Below are 20,998 nucleotides of genomic sequence, written 5' to 3'. Positions count from 1 at the left end.
CTGCTGGGACCCTACCACTGCCGGGACCCCACCACCCATCTGGTCCCCCCCCGAATCCCCTGCTCCCCAGACACCCACCGGGAAATCTGTGAGGACACAGCACATGACAACAGGATTTTTTTTTCTCTATTTTTTTTTTCCTCTTTTTTTCTCTTTTTTTTTTTTGCACAAAAACAGTACATTTATTCAAGTGTTCTCCAGCACAAGTACATTAGAAAGGAGCTCGTCTGTATTATAGTCTTCTGGGCACCAAAGAAAAAAAAAAGTAAATCAGGAGGATGGGATGGAAGCGGAACGGACAGACTTCCTACATCTGCTGCACGCATTGACCTTGTATTAGTTCAGAACAGCTATGTCACGAGCAATACTTACACAGACACGACAGAGCGCCGGGCAGCCCCGCGGGCCAGAACCGTACGGTGAGATGCACAGTATTCAGCGGCAATAAATAGAGAAGCGACCCTAAAAAAACAAACCAACAAAAAACAGAAGGGACGAACCGAGAGAGAGGAAAGCACAAAATAAAACGGGGAGGAAAAGGGGGAGGTTTGGGATAGGGATTGGAGGGGGGGGGAGCAGCCGGGGTGGCTGGGAATGTGGTGGTGGGGCACAGGCTGAGCCAAATCATAGGAGAGGAGGAGGAAGAGGAGGGTACCGAACTCTACGCGTTTATCCCTCGGTATGAGTACATGATTCCCCACAAATAGTTAAGCGTCAGCTACTTCAATGTCTAGGCTAAAACACATGAAATCTCTTGTTTAGTTTTCAAGTACAAAGTTAAAATGCCTTTTTGTTTTTGTCGGTTTTTTTTTCCTTTTTTTTTTTTAATAATAATATATAAGAGTAAAATAATAGTGCTCTTTGAAACTCCACTACAAGAAAACAAAACAGTCATTGTCCAGACAGCAGACTTAATTTAACAATATATATTTTTAATAAAATGTTTTAGCACCGTGTTTGTCCCCTACTCCCTCGGCGGATCTTAAGGAATTTAGGCTTATTTTTCTTTTTATTTTCTCTGTTTTTTACCGTTTTTCATCTAAGGGCTGTGCAACAAAATTTGTCTGTTTGTTTTTAAAAAAAGATGTGAGTCGGGTACGTTAAAAACAACTCTTTCCCCGGCGTCCCCACTGCTGCCGCCGCCAACGTGCCCCTGGCACTACCGAGCCGAGCCCGGCATTGCCCTGGCACCGTTCCAGTTGGGCCACCACAGGAACCTGCTTCCCGTTGGCACCGGCTCTGGAACTGGCCCGGGCATCCCAACCACGGGTGCCTGGGGCGGGTGCCGGAGCCGCATGGGACACGTCAACGCCGCACCATGCCGGCATGCCGTGCCACAGCACCGACTGGGACCTGGCCTATGAAAGGTGCGGCAGGGCTGAGGGTCCCATTGAAGCACTGCAGGGCTGCACCAGGGTGGTGCGGCACAGCAGGGCCCGCAGGCACCCCCGAGCCCTGCTGCAGGGATGTGCCATGCTCCCCATTGGCGCTGCACTGTCAGTGGTGCTGCACAGCTGTGCAGGATTCGCACCTGGCACTGCAGGGCCATGCAGAACCTGCAGACAGTGCGGCAAGGCCATGCAGGACTTGCAAATGGTGCTGCAGCATTGTGCAGCACTAGCACCCAGCCCTGCAGGGCCGTGTAGCACCACCACCCAGCAATGCAGGGCTTGCAAGACCACCACCCAGCACTGCAGGACCACACACGACTTGCAACCAGTGCTGCAGTGCCGTGCAGCACCTGCAAGCACAATGCTGCAGGGCTGTGCAAGACTTGCATGTGATGCTGAAGGGCTGTGCAGCACTCACATGTGATGCTGAAAGGCTGTGCAGGACCTGCATGCAGCGCTGCAGAACCATGCAGCACCTCCAGCCAGCACTATGGGCCATGCAAGACCTGCAGATAGTGCTGCAGGGCAGTGCAGGGCCTGTGAGCAGTGCTGCAGAGCCATGCATGAAATGCTGCAGGGCCATGCAGAACCTGCAGACAGCACTGCAGGGCCATGCAGCACTTGCACCAACTGCTTTGGGCCATGCAGGACCTGCAGACAATGCTGCAGGGCCATGCAAGGCTCCCACCCTGCACTGCTGCAGCAGTCCTGTGCCAGACCAGCCCCAGGACCAAGCTGGAGCCCATAGCCCCAGCTCAGCACCCAGGGCTGGGGGCCACATCCCACCTCACCTCCTTTACCCTCCCTGGCAAAGCTGGGCCCTGCGGTGCCCCCACTGCAGCTGCCCTGTGCTGCCCAGCTCCCTGCGCCATCCACAACGACAGAGGGGCCTCCTCCAAACCCCCAGTAGCACCAGGCGCTGTGGGGAGATGTGGGGCGCTGAGGCCACCCCACTCGCCCTCACCGCCACCATCGGTCCCAGCACCTCTCAGCACCCTGGGGCCGCCAGCGCGGCTCGCTGCCATTAGCCAGCACCCTGCACCGAGCAGCCAGCGGACCCCTCTCCTGCCTGCAGACCTTCAGCACCTTTCACAGTTAGAGAAGAGACGGCAATGGGCTGGAGACACAATTTGAGTCCCCCCCAGCGCCATAGCACCGGTCCCTGCCCCTGCCAGGCACAGGACCCGGCCACCCCAGTGGGCACCGAGGATGTGAGGCAATTCCCCTGCACCACACCAGACCCACTGTCCTCCTGTGGCATCCACAGCTGCCAAACAAGTAGCCATCCACAGCAACGCCAGCACCTGCCTATATGCACCACGGCTGCTCTCTGCACCACCAACACCACTGCAGCACCTGGCCCCTGCAGCCAGATCTGCCTGCCCTTGACACCAACACTGCTGTGCCCGCCATGCACCTCGCGGGCACCCACTGCCCTGGGAAGGGGACACAGGGCACTGACAGGACACAGTCACTCCAGAACCACACTCCAACAGAGGAGCAATGCCTCAAGTCACCCAGTGCGTAACACTAGGGTCCCATCCTGGCTCACCAGGGAATCATCCTCCTGCCAACCAGCCCGGACCCGCGGATGTAGCACCAGGGTCCACGGACCTGCAGCTGTCCTCATCCTGCACTGGGAGCGCCCCAGCCATGCTCCAGCACCGCTCCGTCCTGTGCTTCCTCTCTGCCTGCCTCCTGCCCTGCCCGCGTCCTCCTGCACAGCCACGGCTTTCGGCAAGAGCCCGATTCACAGCACCTGTGCCCCGCGCCGCCCCGGCAGGCAGCACCTGCAGGCAGGAGCAGGCAGAGGCACCCTGCTGCTGCCACCGGGTTGGAGGGGGGACACCCAGCACCAGCCTGGCCGGGGACGCCACGTATGCAGAAGAGCACCAGTACGTTTGTGCACGTGGCGGGCAAGGCAGGCAGGGCGGCCACTACCACCACCACCACCAGCACCACCGCCACCGCCGCCGAGGGAGGCGCTTCCTTTTAGGACAGAAAAAGGTTATTGCATGACTCGGGATGGAGACGCTTCCCGCCCGGCCGCAGCCCCGGCCCCCTCCTGCGCCGCTCGCTCGGAAAGGCCCGGCACGTAAGGCAACATGGAAGCTGATGTCTTGACTCACCCCGCTGTTTAAAAGCACCATTATGAAGTCAGGTTGTACAGTAGTAACAGTACCTTTTATATATATATATATCTATATCTCATATCTATCATATATATATAAACTGTAAACAAGAGGTAACAGCGGCTTCTAGAATTTGCTTTCTTCAAGGTTTCCCATGTGGTAGGCACCCAAAATACTGTAGAAAAGGTGTGTGTTGTGGTGTGTGTGTTCTCGGCTTCCCTGCCAGTTGGGTTGGCTCCATATCACCAGTGAACGGTGCTGGTGGAAAAGAGTGAGGCTCAGTTGCTGGGTGTTGCGGAGCCGGCCGAGCGCCTCCCTGCCGCTTCGCGCTCCCCACAAGCTCACCAGGCCGGCGGCTGGGGCCGCGAGCTCGGCGCTGACGGAGCGGGTTCTCCTTCGCCTCCACCTCTCTCCCGGCTGGGGTTTCCCGCTGCTGTTTCCCCTCCTCTGAGAGCAGAGCTGGCGACAGCATCTCATCTCGCCCGCTGCTCCGAGAAGCGGAAACCAAACCAACAGAAAAACCCAGCCAGAAAAGAGCGGAAAATGAAAAGGTTACCCCCCAAAAAAAATGGTTTTGGTTTTTTGTTTTCCTTTTTTTTTTTCTTTTTTTTTCGTTCGCCTTTTTTTTGTTGTTGTTTTCATTGGTGGTGTTTGGTTTTTTTTGTGTTTTTTTCTTTTAAATAGGCTAAAAGCTGAACATTGGAAATTCAGGAGAGGACACCGAACCCTTTTGCTCGGGGAGACGTGTGCCGGGTTCCCATTGGGCTGTGAAATCCCATCTCTCTTCTGGGTGCTGACTCTTTTCTCATTCTGTATTTTCACTTCTCTTGGCGTGGATGGTTTTGTTTCTGACTCGCTCCGTGTCACCAGTTCCTGTCTGTCTCTCTTAAACGCAGGCAAAGTATTCCTTCAGGGGAGCAAAGAGGTGGCGGATCACCGGCACGCTCCAGGATCTGCCGAGCAGTCTCTGCCGGGCCAGGCGGCTCATGTTGGACACGTCTGTGTAATGCACTGGGAAGCCGAAGACCCTGTGGGGACACAGGGAGTGGGGTCGGGGGGGGGATGTGGCACTGCTGGCACTCCCCCCACCCAGCGCACTCGCATCCAGCTGCGGTACCTCTCCATCTCTGTGCACCACAGGATGTCCTCCTTTTCATTCATGAAGACGGGGAAATGCTGGTCCTTGCCCTGCTTGATGGAGTTGGAGCGAGTGGTGATAGTTCGCACTTTGCTGAACTGCAAGAGGCACAGGCTTGTCATGCTTTGGGGTACACAGAGCTCCCTGGTGCACCGGACAGGCTGGCAGGGGGCTCACAGGCAGGGTGACACCATTCTGGGGTACCAGTGCCACCATCATGTCCCTCCTCCTCCCTGCTCATGGGACCCCTTCCCAGAAGCCTAAGGAGGCCAGGACCCTGCCCTGGGGGTGGCTGTGGAACCCCACTGCAGGACCCCAACCACCCCCTTGCCCGCAATGCCCCCATTCCCACCAGCTGCACCCTGTGTGCTGCTGGCGCTGACCTTTGCTATCCTGCCATGCTCCAGGCACTCCTGCAGCTCCAGCTTATCGTTGACTGTGGATGCGAGTGGCCTAGGGAAGAGGGATGGGTTAATAAGGGAGTGGCAGTGCATATACCTATGCTGGCACAGGACAGGTCTCCAGATGTGGTTTGTGGGGGGTGCCAGATGGCCAAGGCTATTTTGGGGGGCTGTGGCAGACAACGGTGAACAGCAGCCAATCCTGTTGGAAGCCTGCCTACAACCACCAGTTGTGTGCCAGCATGGCCTCAGTCTGGGATAATGGAGGGCAGCTCCACACTGCCCCACCAGAAAGAAGGAGCAAGGACAGGACCATTCACCTTGTCCTGGTTTCAGCTGTGGGTTATTTTTCTCTTCTTAGTAGGTGGTGCAGTGCTGTGTTTCAGCTTTAGTCTGCGAACAGTGCTGACAACACACCAGTGGTTTAGTTGTTGCTAAGTAATGCTTGCTCTGATCAAGGACTTGTCAGTATGGTGCTCTGCCAGTGAGGAAGGGCACAAGAAGCCAAGAGGAAGCAGAGACAGGACACCTGACCCAAGCTAGCCAAAGGGGTATTCCACACCACAGCACGTCATGCCCAGAATAGAAACAAGGGGGAGTTACTCAGAAGGCCCAGATCACTGCTTGGGTCAGGCTGGGTATCAGTCGGCGGGTGGTGAGCAATTGCATTGTGCATCAATTGTGTTTATTGTTTTCTTTTTCTTTTCCCTTTTTAGTTTTATATTCTCTCCCCTTGTTATTTCCCTTATTATTATTATTAACAATAAAAAAAATAATATAATATTACACTTTAGTTATTAAACTGTTCTTATCTCAACCCATGGAGTTTACAATTTTTGATTCTCCTCCCCATAGTGCCGGGGCTGGGGGGGGGATAGGGAGGGAGCAGTTAAGGTAGGGGGTGAGCGAGCAGCTTCGTGGTGCTAAGTTACCAGCTGGGCTTAAAGCACAACACGCCTCTATGGGGGCTCTGGGCTTTGGGGTATGCTGTCACCCACCACCACTTCATGAGCTCCCCCTGCCCTTGCCCAGCACTGATGGGAGGTCAGCGGATCTTAAGAGCCGGATCAGGTAGGACACAGCAGTCCTGCCTTTCCTGCAGCCCCAGCATCACCTTCCCTCCCTCCCAGTGCTGGATCAGGGGCTCCTGGACACCCCAGCCCCCCAGCAGGCAAACAAGTGGCTCAGTTCCTGGGTGCTCTCACCAACCTGTTCATCCCAGGAAGATTCCCCCAGAAGTACCGTGCCCTGTGTGCTGCAGACACTTCTTTGGCATCAATCATGACGGGGTTGGACTGCAAGAAGGGCAAGAGGCAAGAACTCAGTGGGGCTCTGCAGGACCCTTGGAGTCCTTGGTGACTCGCTGGCACTCACCTCCAGGAAGCGTGAGATGTCCCTCTTGTCGCTCACCCCCATGGCCACCACGTTCTCGAAGAGCCAGAAGAAAGGCCGGTCATCACCCTCCTTGGGCCGGGCTTCGTGGAGCAGGCGGTAGAACTCGAAAAAGAGCCGGCCGGTACCCTCTGGGAGGAGACAGCAAGTGGGGTTGATGTCAGCTATAGGCGCTGTCAGTGGAGGCTGGTGGCAGGGAAACACTGAGACACATACCGTAGAGCCCCTTCCTGGCTGGGTTGACAATGGAGAGGTCGTTGCAGGGGCTCCCCCCAATGACCAGGTCGAATGGGCCCCACTCCTGTATCTGCAAGAGGGAGAGCCATCAGTGAGCCAGGTGCTGGACACTGCTGCTGCTGGCTCAGGAGACACACTGCGAGGCCATGGCGGTGAAGCCCAGCATGTGGACAAGGGACAGGTTCCATCCTGGGGATATGGGGCTGAGCTTTAGGGGGCTGGGTTGCCTGCAGGGAGCGGGGAGCCACAGGGGAGGCCAGCCAGCAGGACGTACGTGTTTCTGGGTGACATTTCGGACGTCCCCGACGTACATGATCTTGCCCTGGTGCCTCACCATGCCGACAGTGATGGAGTCCTCACACACCTCAGAGGCGATGTAGCGGTCCACCTGGATACCCAGGTCCTTCAGCACCAGCAGGCCTGTAGGGAGTGAGGCTGGGGTAGGCGACATGTGGACAATGGGCCCCCACCCCCTCTCCCAGTCTGCTCTGGCAGCACCACCATCCCCATGCCATCCCCATTTCTGTCTCCTCTACAGTGCCTCCCTGCCCACCAGGGATGCTGCCCCAGTGCCTACAGCATCCAAAGGCCTTGGGCAGAAGAACTGGCTGGGGGGTCCCACAGGCAACACAGGTGTGTCCATACACTGATGACACCCTGATGGGCACAGGACCCTCCACCCCCAGGCCAGGCAGGCAGGCTGCTTGTCCCACTCCATTCTGCCCCAGGGAGGGTGCCTGCAGGGGCTGCCAGGCCAGGGACTCACTCTCACCTGTGGCAATGCCATCGAAGAGCGAGAGCACCCGGATGGGCTTCCTCTTCTCAGCTGGCACCGGTGGGTACACCTTTGGTGGGTCCTGAAAGCCATGGGTAAGGCATCAGGTGGGGCGGGGTGGTAGGGGGCAGTGGGGACCCAGCTGGGGATGGTGGGGTTCTTCCAGAGGGACACTCACAAACTCCTGGTCGTGGTTGTTGGCGAAGAACATCTGGAGGCGTGAGGGCCAGTCCTCCCGCCGCCGCAGCAGCCCGTAGACACCCTTATGGCCACACATGTAGCAGTTCCAGGGATCCTCCTTGATGGCCGCCTGGGCCGCCCCTGGGCCCACCAGCAGGTCCACACACTCCACACAGAAGCACCTGGGGGAGCAGAGATGGTGTCAGCAGCCAGATTGGGCTGGTGCCCCCTGGCAGCATCCCTGCTACAAGGGGACAGTGTCCCCGGCATGGTCCTAGTGGGACTAAGTCCAGGTTGTGCCCCTTGCAGGCCAGTGGCACAGGGCATGCTGGGACCAGCAGACCCATGCTGGGACCTACAGCACTGCCCAAACCTTCACCAGACCCATACAAAGACCCACAGGTGGGATCTGCAGTATCACCAAAACCTCTCCCGCCACATGCCAGGACTAGGACATCACCAGAACTCCAAAACCAGACTAGGGTACACCAAAGAAACCTCCCCAGTGCCATACCAAGACTGTGGCTTCACCAAAACCTCCCCAGCCCCAGGCTGGAACTGGGGGATAAGCAAAACATCTCCCAGCCCCACACACAGACCAGGGCATCACCAAAACCTCTTTAGCCTCATGCCAGGACTGGGACATCACCAAAACCTCCCCAGCACCATGCCAGGACTGAGGCACCACCAAAATGCCACACTGGCACTGTGACACCACCAAAACCTCCTAGTCCCATACTGAGAGCAGAATGTCCCAGCCCCACACCAGGACTGGCATCACCAAAACTCCATGGCAGGACCATCGCATCACCAAAACCTCCATAGTCTCATGTCAAAAACGAGGCCTTCCCAAAACCTCCCCAGCCCTATGCTAGGACTGCAGCATCACCAAAACGTCTCAGCCCCATGCCAGGACCATGGCCACCCTGAAACCTCCCCAGTCCTCTGCTGGGAACAAGGCATCACCGAAACCTCCCCAGCCCCACATCAGGACGGTTCCCCAGACCTGCAGCAGTTGTTGTTGCCGCACATGAGCACCTCGCGGCCACCACAGCAGATGGTGCAGTAGGACTGGTAGCCGTCATCGTCGTACTGGTACGCGCACTCCAAGAAGCAGTTCTAGGGGAGAACAAAGTTGTGAGCAAGGTGCAGCCTGAGCCCTGCGCCAGAGACACCAGAACACCACTGCGATGCTGGGCATGCTGCGAGGGCACTGGGACAGCTCCTGGCAGGGACAACTCCGGGACAGGGTGTCAGGGGGGACCCAGCTGTGCCTTTGCGCCTGGCATTGGCCATGCTGTGCCATACCTTGCAGTTTTGGCACATTCCTCCGATAAATAGAGGGTGCTCCAGGGTCACGTTGAGGCTCCCACAGGAGATGCAGATGTCTGGGGGGAGAAGACATGTTCTTCGACAGTCTACCACCCTCCAACACTCCACACCAGGGTGAGCCAAGCACACGGAGAGCAGCCTAACTCTCAGCTACCCTAGAAAATGCTCTCCCCTCCAAGACTGTGCCACCCCAACTTCACCCCCTGAGCTGGGGAGTGGCAGAGCCCTTTGCCAGCCCCAAAATGCTGGGAGAGCCACTACAGTGGGAGGGGGACCAACCCTGGGGACAGGGCTCCCACTGCCTCCCTGTCCCCATCCTGGCCCCCAGTAGTGCCCTAGCTCTACTGTCCCCAGCCCCTGGCAGTGTCCCAAGGGTCTCCGCCACTGTCTGGAGCAGTGCTGCTGCCATCCCTGTTGCTGTCCCTGCTGCCAGCTGTGCTGAGCAATGGGATGAGCCCATCCTCTGGTGCCTTGTCCATCTCCTGTCCGTTTGAGTTCCCCTGCTGCTCCTAGCCCTGCAGCCAGAATTGGTGCCCAGACAAGGAAAGACCCTGCACCCCAGCCCCATCCCCAGGGACAGGATGGGTCCCAGCCCCAGAGCCAGGTACTGCCCCACGCTCACCTTCAATGTTCCTGCATTTCTGCCGGACCTCATACACAAGCCGCTCTGGGGAGGGAGAGAGGAGTCAGGAGAAGGGGTGATAATGCCTGGCACCAGCCCTGCCCCAGCCAGGTCCCCTCTGTGCAGCCTCTGTGGCAAGCACAGCCCCGCCAGCACCAGGAGCGAGCCCTGGCAGGCTCACAGCCAATCAAAGCCATGTCTGCACAGCCCTGACCCCCCCGGGTGGTACCTCGGGTGCGCTCATCGATGATCTCCTTGACCTTCGGCTTCTCCGTTGTGCTTTTCCTGGGTTTTTTGGCGGGTGGGGGTGGTGCATAGGCAGCTGCTTCCGGCTCTACCCACATCTCCGTGTAAACTTCTTTGTAGGGGTTTCGCTCCTCTGCAACGAGTATGTGGGGTCCCATTAGCAGGGTCTTGAGGGCTACACACCCTTCAGGGACTCCCCCCCAGGACCCACAGTGCTTCCTCTACCCACACCACCCCAGTGATGCCAGACCTGATGCATCCAAGGCAACCAAGCAGGTCCCTGTCCCGTGAGCATGGCCCCATGTCCAGTCTCACATTGCTCACCTTCGGGGGGCTCCAGACCCTTGGGGCCAGAGGGCTGGAAGCCGCCCAGGGCCCACTCGATCATCTGCTTATTCTGGATCTCCACCACCTTGGAGGTGTCTGTCTCATCATTCTCAGGGCACGCCGGGAAGATCTTCCCTGCTCTGCTGCTTGCCACCTGCTCGGGGAGCAGCAGGACCAGCCATCACCCAGCCATCCCTCCACCCTGCCAAGGGGCCACCAGACACTGCACTGCCCAGCCAAGCAGCCCCCCAGCCCCAAAGGGACCCCCATATTGCCCCACAAGAAACCCCCAACACTGCTAGAAGACCCACAAAAAGCCAGGACTCCCCCAGCATCTTCAGCAGCTCCCCAGAGATCTCCCCAACAGACCCCCCCAGGCTGGAACACAAGATTCCCAGATACCCCCAAAACCTCCTTAGGGAGTCCCCTGCACACAACCCCACTTTGTCAGAGGCAGTCTGTGCTCTCCAAGACAATGCTGGGTGCATGAGTCAAGGCAAGGCTGGATCCTGGGGCAATGAAGGGGCAGATGCTATTCCTACATCTCCGTCCCATGGGCACCAGTGCCCCCCCACCTTTCTGGCACTGGATGTGCCAGCGCTACTCACCTGCAGCACCTCGTAGATGGCTTTGCGGTACATGGGCTGCTTATTATAGGTGGCCTGATGGAAGGCGCTGGCAAAAGAGCTGAGTGGCAGCAGCTTCTCCACACAGACCTGGGGGACAGGACGTGGACATGAGCTGGGATGGGGGAACGCCTGGGGACATGAGGGCTGCCTGTACCCCCCACACTGCAGGTGCGACTTACCACTGAGAACTTGCCGTCCCCAAACCACATCACCCAGCGAGTGCCTTCAGCTGCCCGGCTCCGGCCTGTCATCCACCAGGAGACAATGCGCCCAGGCCACCAGGAGAAGCCGCGCAACTTGCCCCACACCAGCTCACCGATGCCGAAGCCCCGGCCATCCTTTGCCATGATGAGACAGTGGGAATGTCAGAGGCCGGTAGGAAGGGGTGTCCACATCCCTGGGGGCAGCAGCCCCTCAGACCCCCCTTCTCCAGCCAGCCATGCCCTCACCTCATACTCTGGCTCGTCATCGGCTGACTTGGAGGTGTTCTTGTCGACAGCATCGGCCACCACCGGCTCAGGCGTGGTGGCCACATTGGGTGAGGCGGGGTCAGTGGGCTGCTGCGAGGCGGGGGGGCTGGCCTCCTCCTCCTTCTGGGGCTCTGTCCGTGGCGTCTCGTCCACCACGTTCATCACGGCGATCACCTTTGCTTTCTTCTCCGCCTGGGGGATGCACACACACCATATCGGTCAGGGCAAGGCTATGGAGCACCGCGCACCTGCACCCTGAGACATGGGCAGGGGGGCCTGGCAGCACCCCAAAAGCAGCTGGTGCTACTGCTAACAGCTTCTCTGGGCACGTATGCCCCCCCTACTCTGCCCCCATCACCCTGTCTCCCCTTGGTTCCCGTGCCTCAGTTTCCCCCTGCAGTTGGGAAGGGATGGCTCAGGGTTGATGGGGCAGCTCCGCGGCAGGGTGCTGATGGCAGCCACCACCACAATGGGTTGTCCCTGCCCCCAGCTCAGTGGGGTGTCCCCAGCGGGGAGACCCCCAAGACACAACCCGTGGCCCCCCGCGACGCCAGAGGAGCTGGCACTGGTCCTGACTCCCTGCACCGTTCCCTCCCCGGGCTGGCCTGGCTCCTGCACTCTCCAGCCCCATCACCCTGCTCCCCATGGCCTGTCCCCTGGGGGGTCCCTGTCCCCGAGCCTCTGCTCTGGAGGTGCAGCCCCATCCGCACCCTCCCGGCACCCTTTCCCTCTGTTCCAGTCCAAGACACCCAGACCCTCGGACACGTGTCACCCTCCCCGGTCGCCCTTCGTCCGGGCTCCCGCTGTCCGCAGGCCGAGTGTGCTGAACTGCGCTGGCCATGCCGAGCCGGACCGGACCTCCCTCCCCGCGGGGGCCACCTACCCATGCGGGCTGGGCGCCGCGGCGGGCCGGGCCGAGCTGAGCCGAACTGAGCCGAATCGAACCGAGCCAGACTGGGGCGAACTGAGCCGAGTGGGGCCAGGTGGACTGAGCCGAGCCTGACTGAGCCGAGCCGAACTGAGCCGAGCCGAACTGAGCCGAGCCGAACTGAGCCGAGCCGAACTGAGCCGAGCCGAGCCGAGCCGGGCCGCGGGGGCAGGGCCGGCGGTTCTTTGTCTGGGATCCCGGGTCACATGGTGCCTCCCGGCCCGGCTGGTTGGCTGCGGCGGGGAGGGGCCGCGCGGCGCCCGGGGGGACAGCCCGGCCCGGCCCCCTGCCCGCACCTCGGTTCCACTCGGGCCCGCTCGGCTCCGCTCGGACCGACTCGGCTCAGCTCGTTAACTCGGCTCCGCCGGCCTCGGTTCAGTTCGGCACAACTCGGCCCCGCTCGCACCGTGGCCCGGTCCTGGCTCTGGTGTCGGTCCGGTCCCGTGCAGTCCGGCTCGGCTCGGCTCAGCTCAGCCCGGCGCACCGCGGCCCCTTCCCCGCTTCCCAGTCTCCGGCCCGCTCCCGCGGTACTCACCGGCCCAGCGGCAGCGATCCCGTCCGGGCTGGGCTGGGCTGGGACAGCCTCCCCACCGCGGGGCCGCTCCGCGCCGCCTTTTGTCCCGGGGCCGCGGCCCCCCGGCCCCTTTGTGCGGCGGGACGGGACTGGGCGGGGGGCGGCGGCACTCCAGGGGGCCTCGCCCCGTCACGGCAGGAATCCGCCCGGGGCTCCGGCCCTTCCCCCCTACCCCCTGCCCCGGCAACCGGCGGAACCGCTAGCCCAGCTCGCCTCATGCAGCCCGGCTGCGGACCGGGCCCTGGGGCACCAGCGCGGCCCGTTACGGACCCGGGTCTGAGAGCAGTACTGGGGCACTGCTCAGCACGTCCCCACGCACCCGCGCAGCACCGGTCCGGAACCAGATAACCCAGTTTTGTGCAGACAGACCCACATGCACTGGTCTGGGACCAGATGGCTCAGTTCAGCCCAGAACTACCAGGGCTGGTTCAGGACCAAATGGCCCAGTTCCAGTCAGGCCTGTGTGCGCTGGTCTGGCACAAAATGGGCCAATTAGTTCAACCATACCCACACAGCACTGGTCTGAGTCCAGATCACCCAGTTCAGCCCGTTGGCACACACTGACACCACACTGGGTTGGGACCAAATGGCCCAGTTAGTTCAGCCATACCCACAGGGCATGGGTCTGAGTCCAGGTCACTCAGTTCAGCCCACTGGCACACACTGACACCACACTGGTCTGGGACCACATCACCCAGCTCAGTCCAGCCCCACACGCACTGGTCTGGGACGAGATGGCCCAGTTCAGCCAGACTCACAAACACTGGTCTGGGCCCAGATGGCTTAGTTCTAATCAGACCCACATGGCACTGACCTGGGCCCAGATGGCTCAGTTCTAATCAGACCCACCATGGCACTGGTCTGTGACCAAATCACCCAGTTCAGCCCATCGGGACCCGACATGGCACTCATCCAGGTCCAGATCACCTGGACAGACCCTGCCAGCACACCATAACCTTGGCTGCCTGGGCCTGGGGGGGGGGCGCAGTCCTGGGGACTCTAGCCTGGCAGTGTCCTGGAGAGTGGTGGCTCCAGAGCTCTGGCACCCGTTTGTGTTGCAGAGTGGAGGGACAAAGGGGTGGATGGATGGCTGTCAGCCCCTCGCAGGGGCTGCCTGCGTGCTGGGAGGGCTGGGGTGTGTGTGCGTGTGTGGCAGCAGAACCCTCAACCTGACCAGTAGGAGCCTGGGCGACGGGGCATGTTGGCCAAACTGCCTCACCCAAAGCAACTTTTTGGCATCCCAAGGGACCCCAGGACACACCAAGGGTCTCCAAACACCCTCAACACAGTGTGGCACTGGTCCTCCTGGTCACAGGCACCCCGTCCCCTCCAGCAGCCTGTAGCTGTGCCAGAGCAACAAAGCTGCTCTGGGGACATGGAATGAAACAAATCACCCCAAGCCACGGGATGGGGAGTCACAAGGTGCTGGCTGAGACCCATGTTGCCAGGCAGGGACACCCGGTGAGGGGTGCCCTGTGCACTGTGGTGCTGTAAGGTACCTGAGGCACCCACTGGGGCCATGGGGAGAGCCGGCAGGACCAGAAGGGAGCTGGGGCAAGGCTGCAGTCAGGGTGGGGGGATGAGGAAGGGGAGGGTGGAAGCCCCAGCACAGGCCTGGCTCCCTGCTGTGGGGGTGCTTTTGCTTTGCTCCTGGGGACAGGCAGGAGTCAGGCAGAGGGAGGAAATCTCCCATTCACGGTCATTAAAGCAGACAGATAAGCTGGATCTTCAGGGGATGGTCACATCCAGTCAACCCTCCTTACCTTGGGCCACTGGCAGCTCTGCCCAGACTCTGCCACTGCCACATACTACCTCCGTTCCCTGCTTCATGCTCATCTGCATCCCCATTCCCATTCCCACTCTATCCCACCCCCATCCCCATTCCCATTCCCTATCCTTGTCCTTGCCCCACCCCCACCCCCATCCTCATCCTCCTCTCCATCCCATCCCCATCCACTGTCCCTGCCCCATCCTTATCTCCATCCTCATCTCCATCTGCATTTACATCCCCATCTCCATTTCAATCCCTATCCCCCTCTCCGTCTGCATTTCCACCCCCATCCCCATTCTCATCTCCATCTTCATCACATCCCCATCCACTGTCCCTGCCCCATCCTATCCTCCTCTCCATCTCCACCCCCATCCCACTGCCCCATCTCTTGCCCCATCCCCATCTCAATCTTCAGCTCAGCCCCAGTTTCATCTCCATCCCATAGAATCAAAGAATCACAGATTGGTTTGGGTGAAAAGGGACCTTAAAGCTCATCGAGCTTCAACCCCTGCCACAGGCAGGGACACCTTTCATTAGACCAGGTTGCTCCAAGCCCTGTCCAACCTGGCCTTGAATACTGCCAGGGATGGGGCAGCCACAGCTTCTCTGGGCAACCTGTGCCAGGGCCTCAGCACCCTCACAGGGAAGAACTTAATGTCTAATCTAAATCCCGCTTCTTTCAGCTTAAAGCCATTCCCCCTTGTCCTTTCAATACATGCCTTTGTAAAATGTCCCTCTGCAGATTGTTCACCCTCTCTATCCATTGTCCTTGCCCCATTCCACCCCTAACCCTATCCCCATCTCCATCTTCATCCCATTCTTATTCGCATCCCCTGCCTCTGCTTTATCCTCATCCTATCTGCACCTCCATCCTCATCCCACCTCCACTGTCTGCCCTATCCCTATTACCTCCATCCCCTCTCTGCCCCATGGCTGGCACAGGGTTAGGAGTGCACAGCCAACACCAGTGTGTCCCAGCACAGATGAGCAAAGGCCAGTGCCTGGACCTCAAAATTACAGCTCTGTCTGCAACCTTGGGGTTGGTGAGCAGAAGGGACAGTCCTCAGGCTGTGAGGGGAGGAAGAGGAGGGAAGGCTGGAAGGGGCCATCCCCATCCCAGCAGGTCTGGTGACCCCAGCCAAGCTTCTGGGACCCCTCAGCAGCCTCTGCCCCAAAGCAGTGCTGGGGCATGGTCAGTGGGTGTCCCTGCCACAGGTGGCACATGGTGGGGAAGCCCTGGCACTGTCCAGGGATGAGGAGTGGCCGTGACTGGCCGATGGGTGCCACAGACGCTTTGCTTGCTAAAAATACACCCCAGAGGTGACTGATTATGGGTTTGGGGACCTCTGCAGAGAGGGAAACAGCTTCAACAGTGTACGTGGGCTCCAATTTGGCAAGATGAGGCAGGGCTGGCACCAGTGCCAGGCAGGTTTGCTGCCAAGGGGGGCCATGAGGTGGGGTTCCTGTCCCCCAGCTCTCCAGGTCCCTTGCACCCCCAAAAGACCAAACCCGTTTAGGGCATGGCCAGTGCCGTATCAGAGCCTGGTCAGCACTGCATCTGGCACAGGGGGCTCACTGGAGGGAGGGAAAGGGCAATGTTCCCCCCACGATGGAGCCACACAGGCTGTGGGTGGCATGTCCCTGTCACTGGGGACCACACTGCTGACACCACCAACAAGTGACAATTGGTGCCGGGCGTCAGCTGAGATCAGGGGAAAAGGCCAACACAGGCTGAAAGCGTTTCAGGCTTTCTCCTCATAATGAAAAGAAAACACTTATTCTTATTAGAAAAATAAGGGCATGAAGCGTGGTGAAGTTCAGCATTGTTTGAGGAGGAGCGACTCCTCAGAAGAAGTATTTTGACTTTTTAAGCATTTCTTCCCAATTATTTTTGGCTGATGAGCCATTCTGGCTGACCTGAATCTGCATTTGTTTTGGCGAGGGAACCGTGTGTTGGAAAATTGTTACTTGGCGCCTGCAACCACCAACCTCCCCAGTGCAGCGCCTGGCTGCAGTGTGCCCTGCATGGCTGGGACAGCCACCACCAGCCCATGGCTGAACCATGGTGCAGGATCTGTAGCTGCAGTGTTGCTGGCAGCCAGAGCATGGCTGCACTGGAGCTGTGGGCAAACAGCTGCATTGCTGGTGCCCCCTGTGACAGGCTGAGGCTGCGAACCTGAAACCCAGCCCTGTGTTTGGCAAAGCTCCCTCCAGCCACACAGTCCCCTTGTGCCTGGGGGTGCCCATTCTGTCTGGGGCTCCCCTTGGGACACCCCTGCACCACCAGCACATCCTGAGCCTGTGGCAGCAGCCACACACAAACCCACAGAGAGTGGTGAGCCACTCACCCTGGCTGCCAGTCCCTCTGTGCCTGGGCCAGCCAACCTGGGGGGGAGCTGGTCCATGAGGTCCTCTGGCACAGCCACCTTGGCCCTACCAGCCATGCCACATGGGGACACCATGGCCATGCCAGTAGTGCCCTGTGCCTGTGGGGACATCACGGCAGTGCCAGCCATGCCCTGTGCCCCATGGAAACATCATGGCCTTGCCCTGTACCCATAGGGACATTGTGGCCATGCCAGCTGTGCCACATGGGGACATGGTGGCTGTGCCAGATGTTCGCTGTACCATAGGGACACTGGCCATGCCAGCCATGCCCTGTGCCCCATGGAATGACCTGTCCATGTCTTGTGCGCTATGGGAACACCGAGGCCATGGCAGCCATGCCCTGCAGGATGCTCTGGCCATGCCAGCCAGCCCTAGCCCCGTGTGGTGCCAGCATGACAGTGCTCAGCAGTGCAGAGCTATAAATAGTGCCAGGGCAGCAATGACAAGAGTGGACCTGTTGCCTGGGAAACTCGCTGGCAGCTGGGAATGATGCAGACAACAGGGCACAGGGGGAGTGGCAGACACACTGGTTGGGATGGGACTCCCACGGTGCCCCCATGGCATCCCCCGAGCTGCCACTGACACCACAGCCTGCCTGCAGCCCTGCTCCTGCGCCGTGGACACCACCGCCCCCTGGTCTCCTGCTGCTGCCCTCGGCTTTGCAATTTCGGCTGCGTCATGGCTCATGCTGGTTCCCCAGGAAACCGTCAGGAACGGCACATCCGGCATATCCCACAGGAGAAGGAAGGGCCCCGCGCTGCCCGCACCGGCGGCTGTGCACACCAGGCTTACAGTGGACCCCCGGGGGCCACAGGCATGAGAAGCGAAGCTGCCCATGCTGGTGCACAACCTCGGTGCAGGCACGCCAGTGGCAGTGCTGCAGTGGTCTCATGGGCAGTGCCCACTCCAACGCCAGCCCCACAGCATGGTGCTACCCACCTGAGCCCCCACCCTGATATGACCAACACTCATGCAGCTGGTCACCCTGGCACTGCCGGTGCCATGTGGTGATTAGCCAGAGCTCTGCCTGCTGTCATGAGTGATGGCAACATTAGTGATGCTGCAATTATCAGTGGAAGCCTTACAGACACCAGAAGGTTTGGGGTGCTCAGACCACCACCGCTACACAGCCCCCCCCCCCCCCATCCTGGCATTGCCACTGTGCTGTGGTGCCCCCCTCCTGCCCATTCTGGCGCTCTCCAGATCCTCACCTCCCTCTTCCAGCGGGCCAGCCACTCATCCCGCTTCCTCTTGCTGATGTAGTAGGGGTCCCCGGCCTGGAAGGTGTGCCGCTGCATGGGCCGCTGCCGCAAGCTCGACTCCCAGCCTAGCCCGCCACGCAGTCGCCCGCGGGAGCCCTGCCGATGAAGGGAGAGAGAGGAGGCTGAAGGCTGCAGCTCTGGTGCTGCTGTGGCACCGGGAATGGCAGCATGACAGGAGCCATGGCCTGGGACAGGAAAGGCTCTGGGGAGGATGGAGTGAAGCTGCCTGCAGGGGCTGGAGGTGGGCACCCTGCTTGTGCATGCTGGGATGCACTGGGGGATTGATATGGACATGGGGAGGACTGGGTGCATGCACATAGACATCCCCTGGCCCACATCTGCACCAGGACTTGAATGCACCAGGGCCAAGCACTGTTCTGGGGTTGGCTGCACTTCAATGGGCACTGATAGCACCATCCGGGGCATGGATCTACCCCAGGCTGATATGTTCTGCCTTGGCACCCAGGGGTGGTGTGAGGTCATCCCACACAAGCACTGTCCCTTGGGCAGGGAGGATGGAGGGTGGTTCACTGGCCTGGCCATAGCTCGCTGTCGCCTGGTCCCCAGCTCAGAGGCCAGCACTGTATCAGGGTGCAGGAGCCCAGGGCCCCCATTCTACTGGGGACCCCATCCCTGCTACTCCCCAGTGGTTCCTGTTGGGTCAGGGAGTGCCAGTTTCCATGGTTCAGTGTGTTGTGCTGGCTGCTAGGCTGCAGGGCTCTGCCTATCTCCTGCGGGTGCCTCGGTGCAGCCCCCAGTGGGGGTCATACTTGCCTCCATTTTCAGGGTGTCAAAGTTGTTTTCTTCCTTCTCTTCCTTGCCTGCACATAGAACAGAGAGCAGCCATCAGCTCAGTGCCATAGCACAGGGGCCCCCAGACCCCTGCAGGGGAGAAGGGGCCCACCCGGGACCCCAAACCTGGATGAGGGCTAGTCCTGGGCCCTGGAAGGGCATTCATCACTGCTCTGTGAGCCCTGGGCTGTACTCCCTGGGGGATGCTGGCTGCTGGGATGTAAGCTGGCTGCTCCTGTGCCCCTTCCCCACACCCTGCCAAAGGGGTTTTGGGTGGTCTGGGTGAGCAGGCCCTGCTGGGGCCGGGGCCGGGGCCAGGACAGGCAGGGGAAGCACGCGGAGCCCCGACGGCTTCCTGTGCTATCAGCACATCTCATGTGCTGCAGGTACGTGCTGAGACACTACCAGGAAAGTGGCTAAAAATAACCCGACCGTTTCTGGGGTTACAAACCTCCAAGCACCCCGAGCTGCTGGGCCAGAGCATGGGGTGCACCCACCCTCCCATGCCTCACTGTGGGCAATGCTGGGTCCCTGCACCAGGGAGACCACCTCTGTGCCTCACAGGCTGCTGGGCACCAGCTGCTCTGGTAGAGCTGGGCTGCAGGGGAGGACCTTGGCTGGACCCCTGGTGGCCCCTCACCTGCTGAATATGCACTCATGCACTCTGCTTTGTTGCAGGGTGTGATGTCCCTATATCATCAGGCTGCAGCCCCCCCGGCTGCCCAAGCAGCCCTGAGTGACACTCAGATAGTCCCTTTCAGCTGGCAAATGGTGACCCAACCCCTCTGCAGCAGCCGGTGTCCCCTCAGAAGCAGCATGGCCGGAGCAGGAGAGCAGTGAAGAGCCCTGCTCTGACACTGGGGAACAGAACTTTTCTGTCTCTGTGCTGGGGTTAGGAGTGTGCACATGCCCTGGAGGTGCCCAGGCAGTATGTCCTCCTGGTCCTATCCACAGGCATGGGGATCTCAGGTAGGGAAACTGAGGCACAGACCCCTGGCCTCAGCTCCTGCCCATCCCAGTGCCCTGCAGCAGCACCATGCCCCATGCTCTCTGCTGTGCTGATGGGCCAGGATGCAGAATTACCAACCAATGGCAGGATCCTGCGCAAGACCTTCCCTCACTGGGTATTTCAGCAGACAAGGGACATGGGGACAGCAAAGGGGTGCAGAGCTGATGGAGCAGCTGGTAAGTTGGCTTGGGCAGTGCTGGAAGATCCTCAAGCCCCTGCTTTGTCAGAGGGGCAGCAAGAGATGAAAAGCCAGTGTGCATGGAGAGGGAACTAGCAATGGATGCAAGAGTGCAGGATGAGACAGAGAAGGGTGCTCGGGAGAGCACCTGGGCCAGCCAGGCACAAGGCAGTGGACCTGAAGGCCCAAGAAGCAGAGAGGATCAGGCAGAAGCCACCAAGGTGACAATGCACAGACATGGCTGAAGTGCTGGAAATGGATTCTAGGGAAGGAAGTGAGCTCCCAGAAGCTGTTATAGCTCCCCCACTCAGTATCTGGGTACCACTGGTATTGCTTCGAAACCATCACCAGGGCACTTGCAGCATGCCCAGTGAAGGCGCCTCGGACAGCTGCAGGGCAGGCAGTGCACGGCTGCAGACATTGGTTGTGTTTGCAGGAAAGCACTAGAGAAGAGAGGACGACAGGGAAGAGCCTCCAGATGATTGGAAAGAGCCTGCCTGGCAGGAATGCAGGCAGCTGCTGTTCTGCTTGCATGGTGAGAAGAGCAGGAGGATGAGCACTGTGCACAAGGGCCCCATGGGCAGATCATGTCACAGGAAGATGGGCTCTGTAATGGTGAAGGGAAAGGGCTGAACACTAGCCCAAGGCTAGAAGGCGAAGCCTAAGCTGCTCACAGCACCCACCCACGGTCATGGTACCCATGCTCATGCGCTATGCTCACAGCACTGTGCTCATATTCCCACTGGTACTTGCTGCTGGTGGTCTCTACATCCGGAGATTTGTCATGCTTGGGAGCTGGCAGCAGGGTACCCATGGGGCTGTCT

The 20,998-nt window shown here is 59.7% G+C and overlaps 1 protein-coding gene across 3 annotated transcripts in view; it reads right to left on the bottom strand.

Annotated features, from left to right (window-relative positions):
- Positions 1-803: 803 nt before the first annotated feature.
- The window catches only part of DNMT3A (DNA methyltransferase 3 alpha), a 42,717-nt gene continuing 22,522 nt past the window's right edge, over positions 804-20,998 (bottom strand). For all 3 annotated transcript variants that reach the window (XM_057396808.1, XM_057396806.1, XM_057396807.1), the window contains 20 exons: positions 18,970-19,016; positions 18,145-18,291; positions 11,252-11,464; positions 10,982-11,140; positions 10,782-10,889; positions 10,171-10,327; positions 9,830-9,979; positions 9,601-9,645; positions 8,955-9,034; positions 8,653-8,765; positions 7,645-7,828; positions 7,464-7,548; positions 6,966-7,111; positions 6,671-6,761; positions 6,437-6,585; positions 6,272-6,357; positions 5,045-5,114; positions 4,641-4,759; positions 1,982-4,551; positions 804-1,556 (listed from right to left, as the gene is read on the bottom strand). In XM_057396808.1, the coding sequence (XP_057252791.1) occupies positions 4,410-4,551; positions 4,641-4,759; positions 5,045-5,114; positions 6,272-6,357; positions 6,437-6,585; positions 6,671-6,761; positions 6,966-7,111; positions 7,464-7,548; positions 7,645-7,828; positions 8,653-8,765; positions 8,955-9,034; positions 9,601-9,645; positions 9,830-9,979; positions 10,171-10,327; positions 10,782-10,889; positions 10,982-11,140; positions 11,252-11,464; positions 18,145-18,291; positions 18,970-19,016 (2,291 nt within the window). In that variant the 3' untranslated portion in view covers positions 804-1,556; positions 1,982-4,409. The remainder of the gene's footprint in view (positions 1,557-1,981; positions 4,552-4,640; positions 4,760-5,044; positions 5,115-6,271; positions 6,358-6,436; positions 6,586-6,670; positions 6,762-6,965; positions 7,112-7,463; positions 7,549-7,644; positions 7,829-8,652; positions 8,766-8,954; positions 9,035-9,600; positions 9,646-9,829; positions 9,980-10,170; positions 10,328-10,781; positions 10,890-10,981; positions 11,141-11,251; positions 11,465-18,144; positions 18,292-18,969; positions 19,017-20,998) is intronic.

This window comes from Pezoporus wallicus, unplaced genomic scaffold (assembly GCF_028554395.1).
Source record: "Pezoporus wallicus isolate ANWC-B61680 ecotype Strahan unplaced genomic scaffold, APGP_CSIRO_Pwel_v1 contig_7265, whole genome shotgun sequence".
Lineage (NCBI taxonomy): Eukaryota > Metazoa > Chordata > Aves > Psittaciformes > Psittacidae > Pezoporus > Pezoporus wallicus.
The sequence above is the reverse complement of the archived record's forward strand: the minus strand, read 5'-3'. Positions and strand labels throughout refer to the sequence as shown.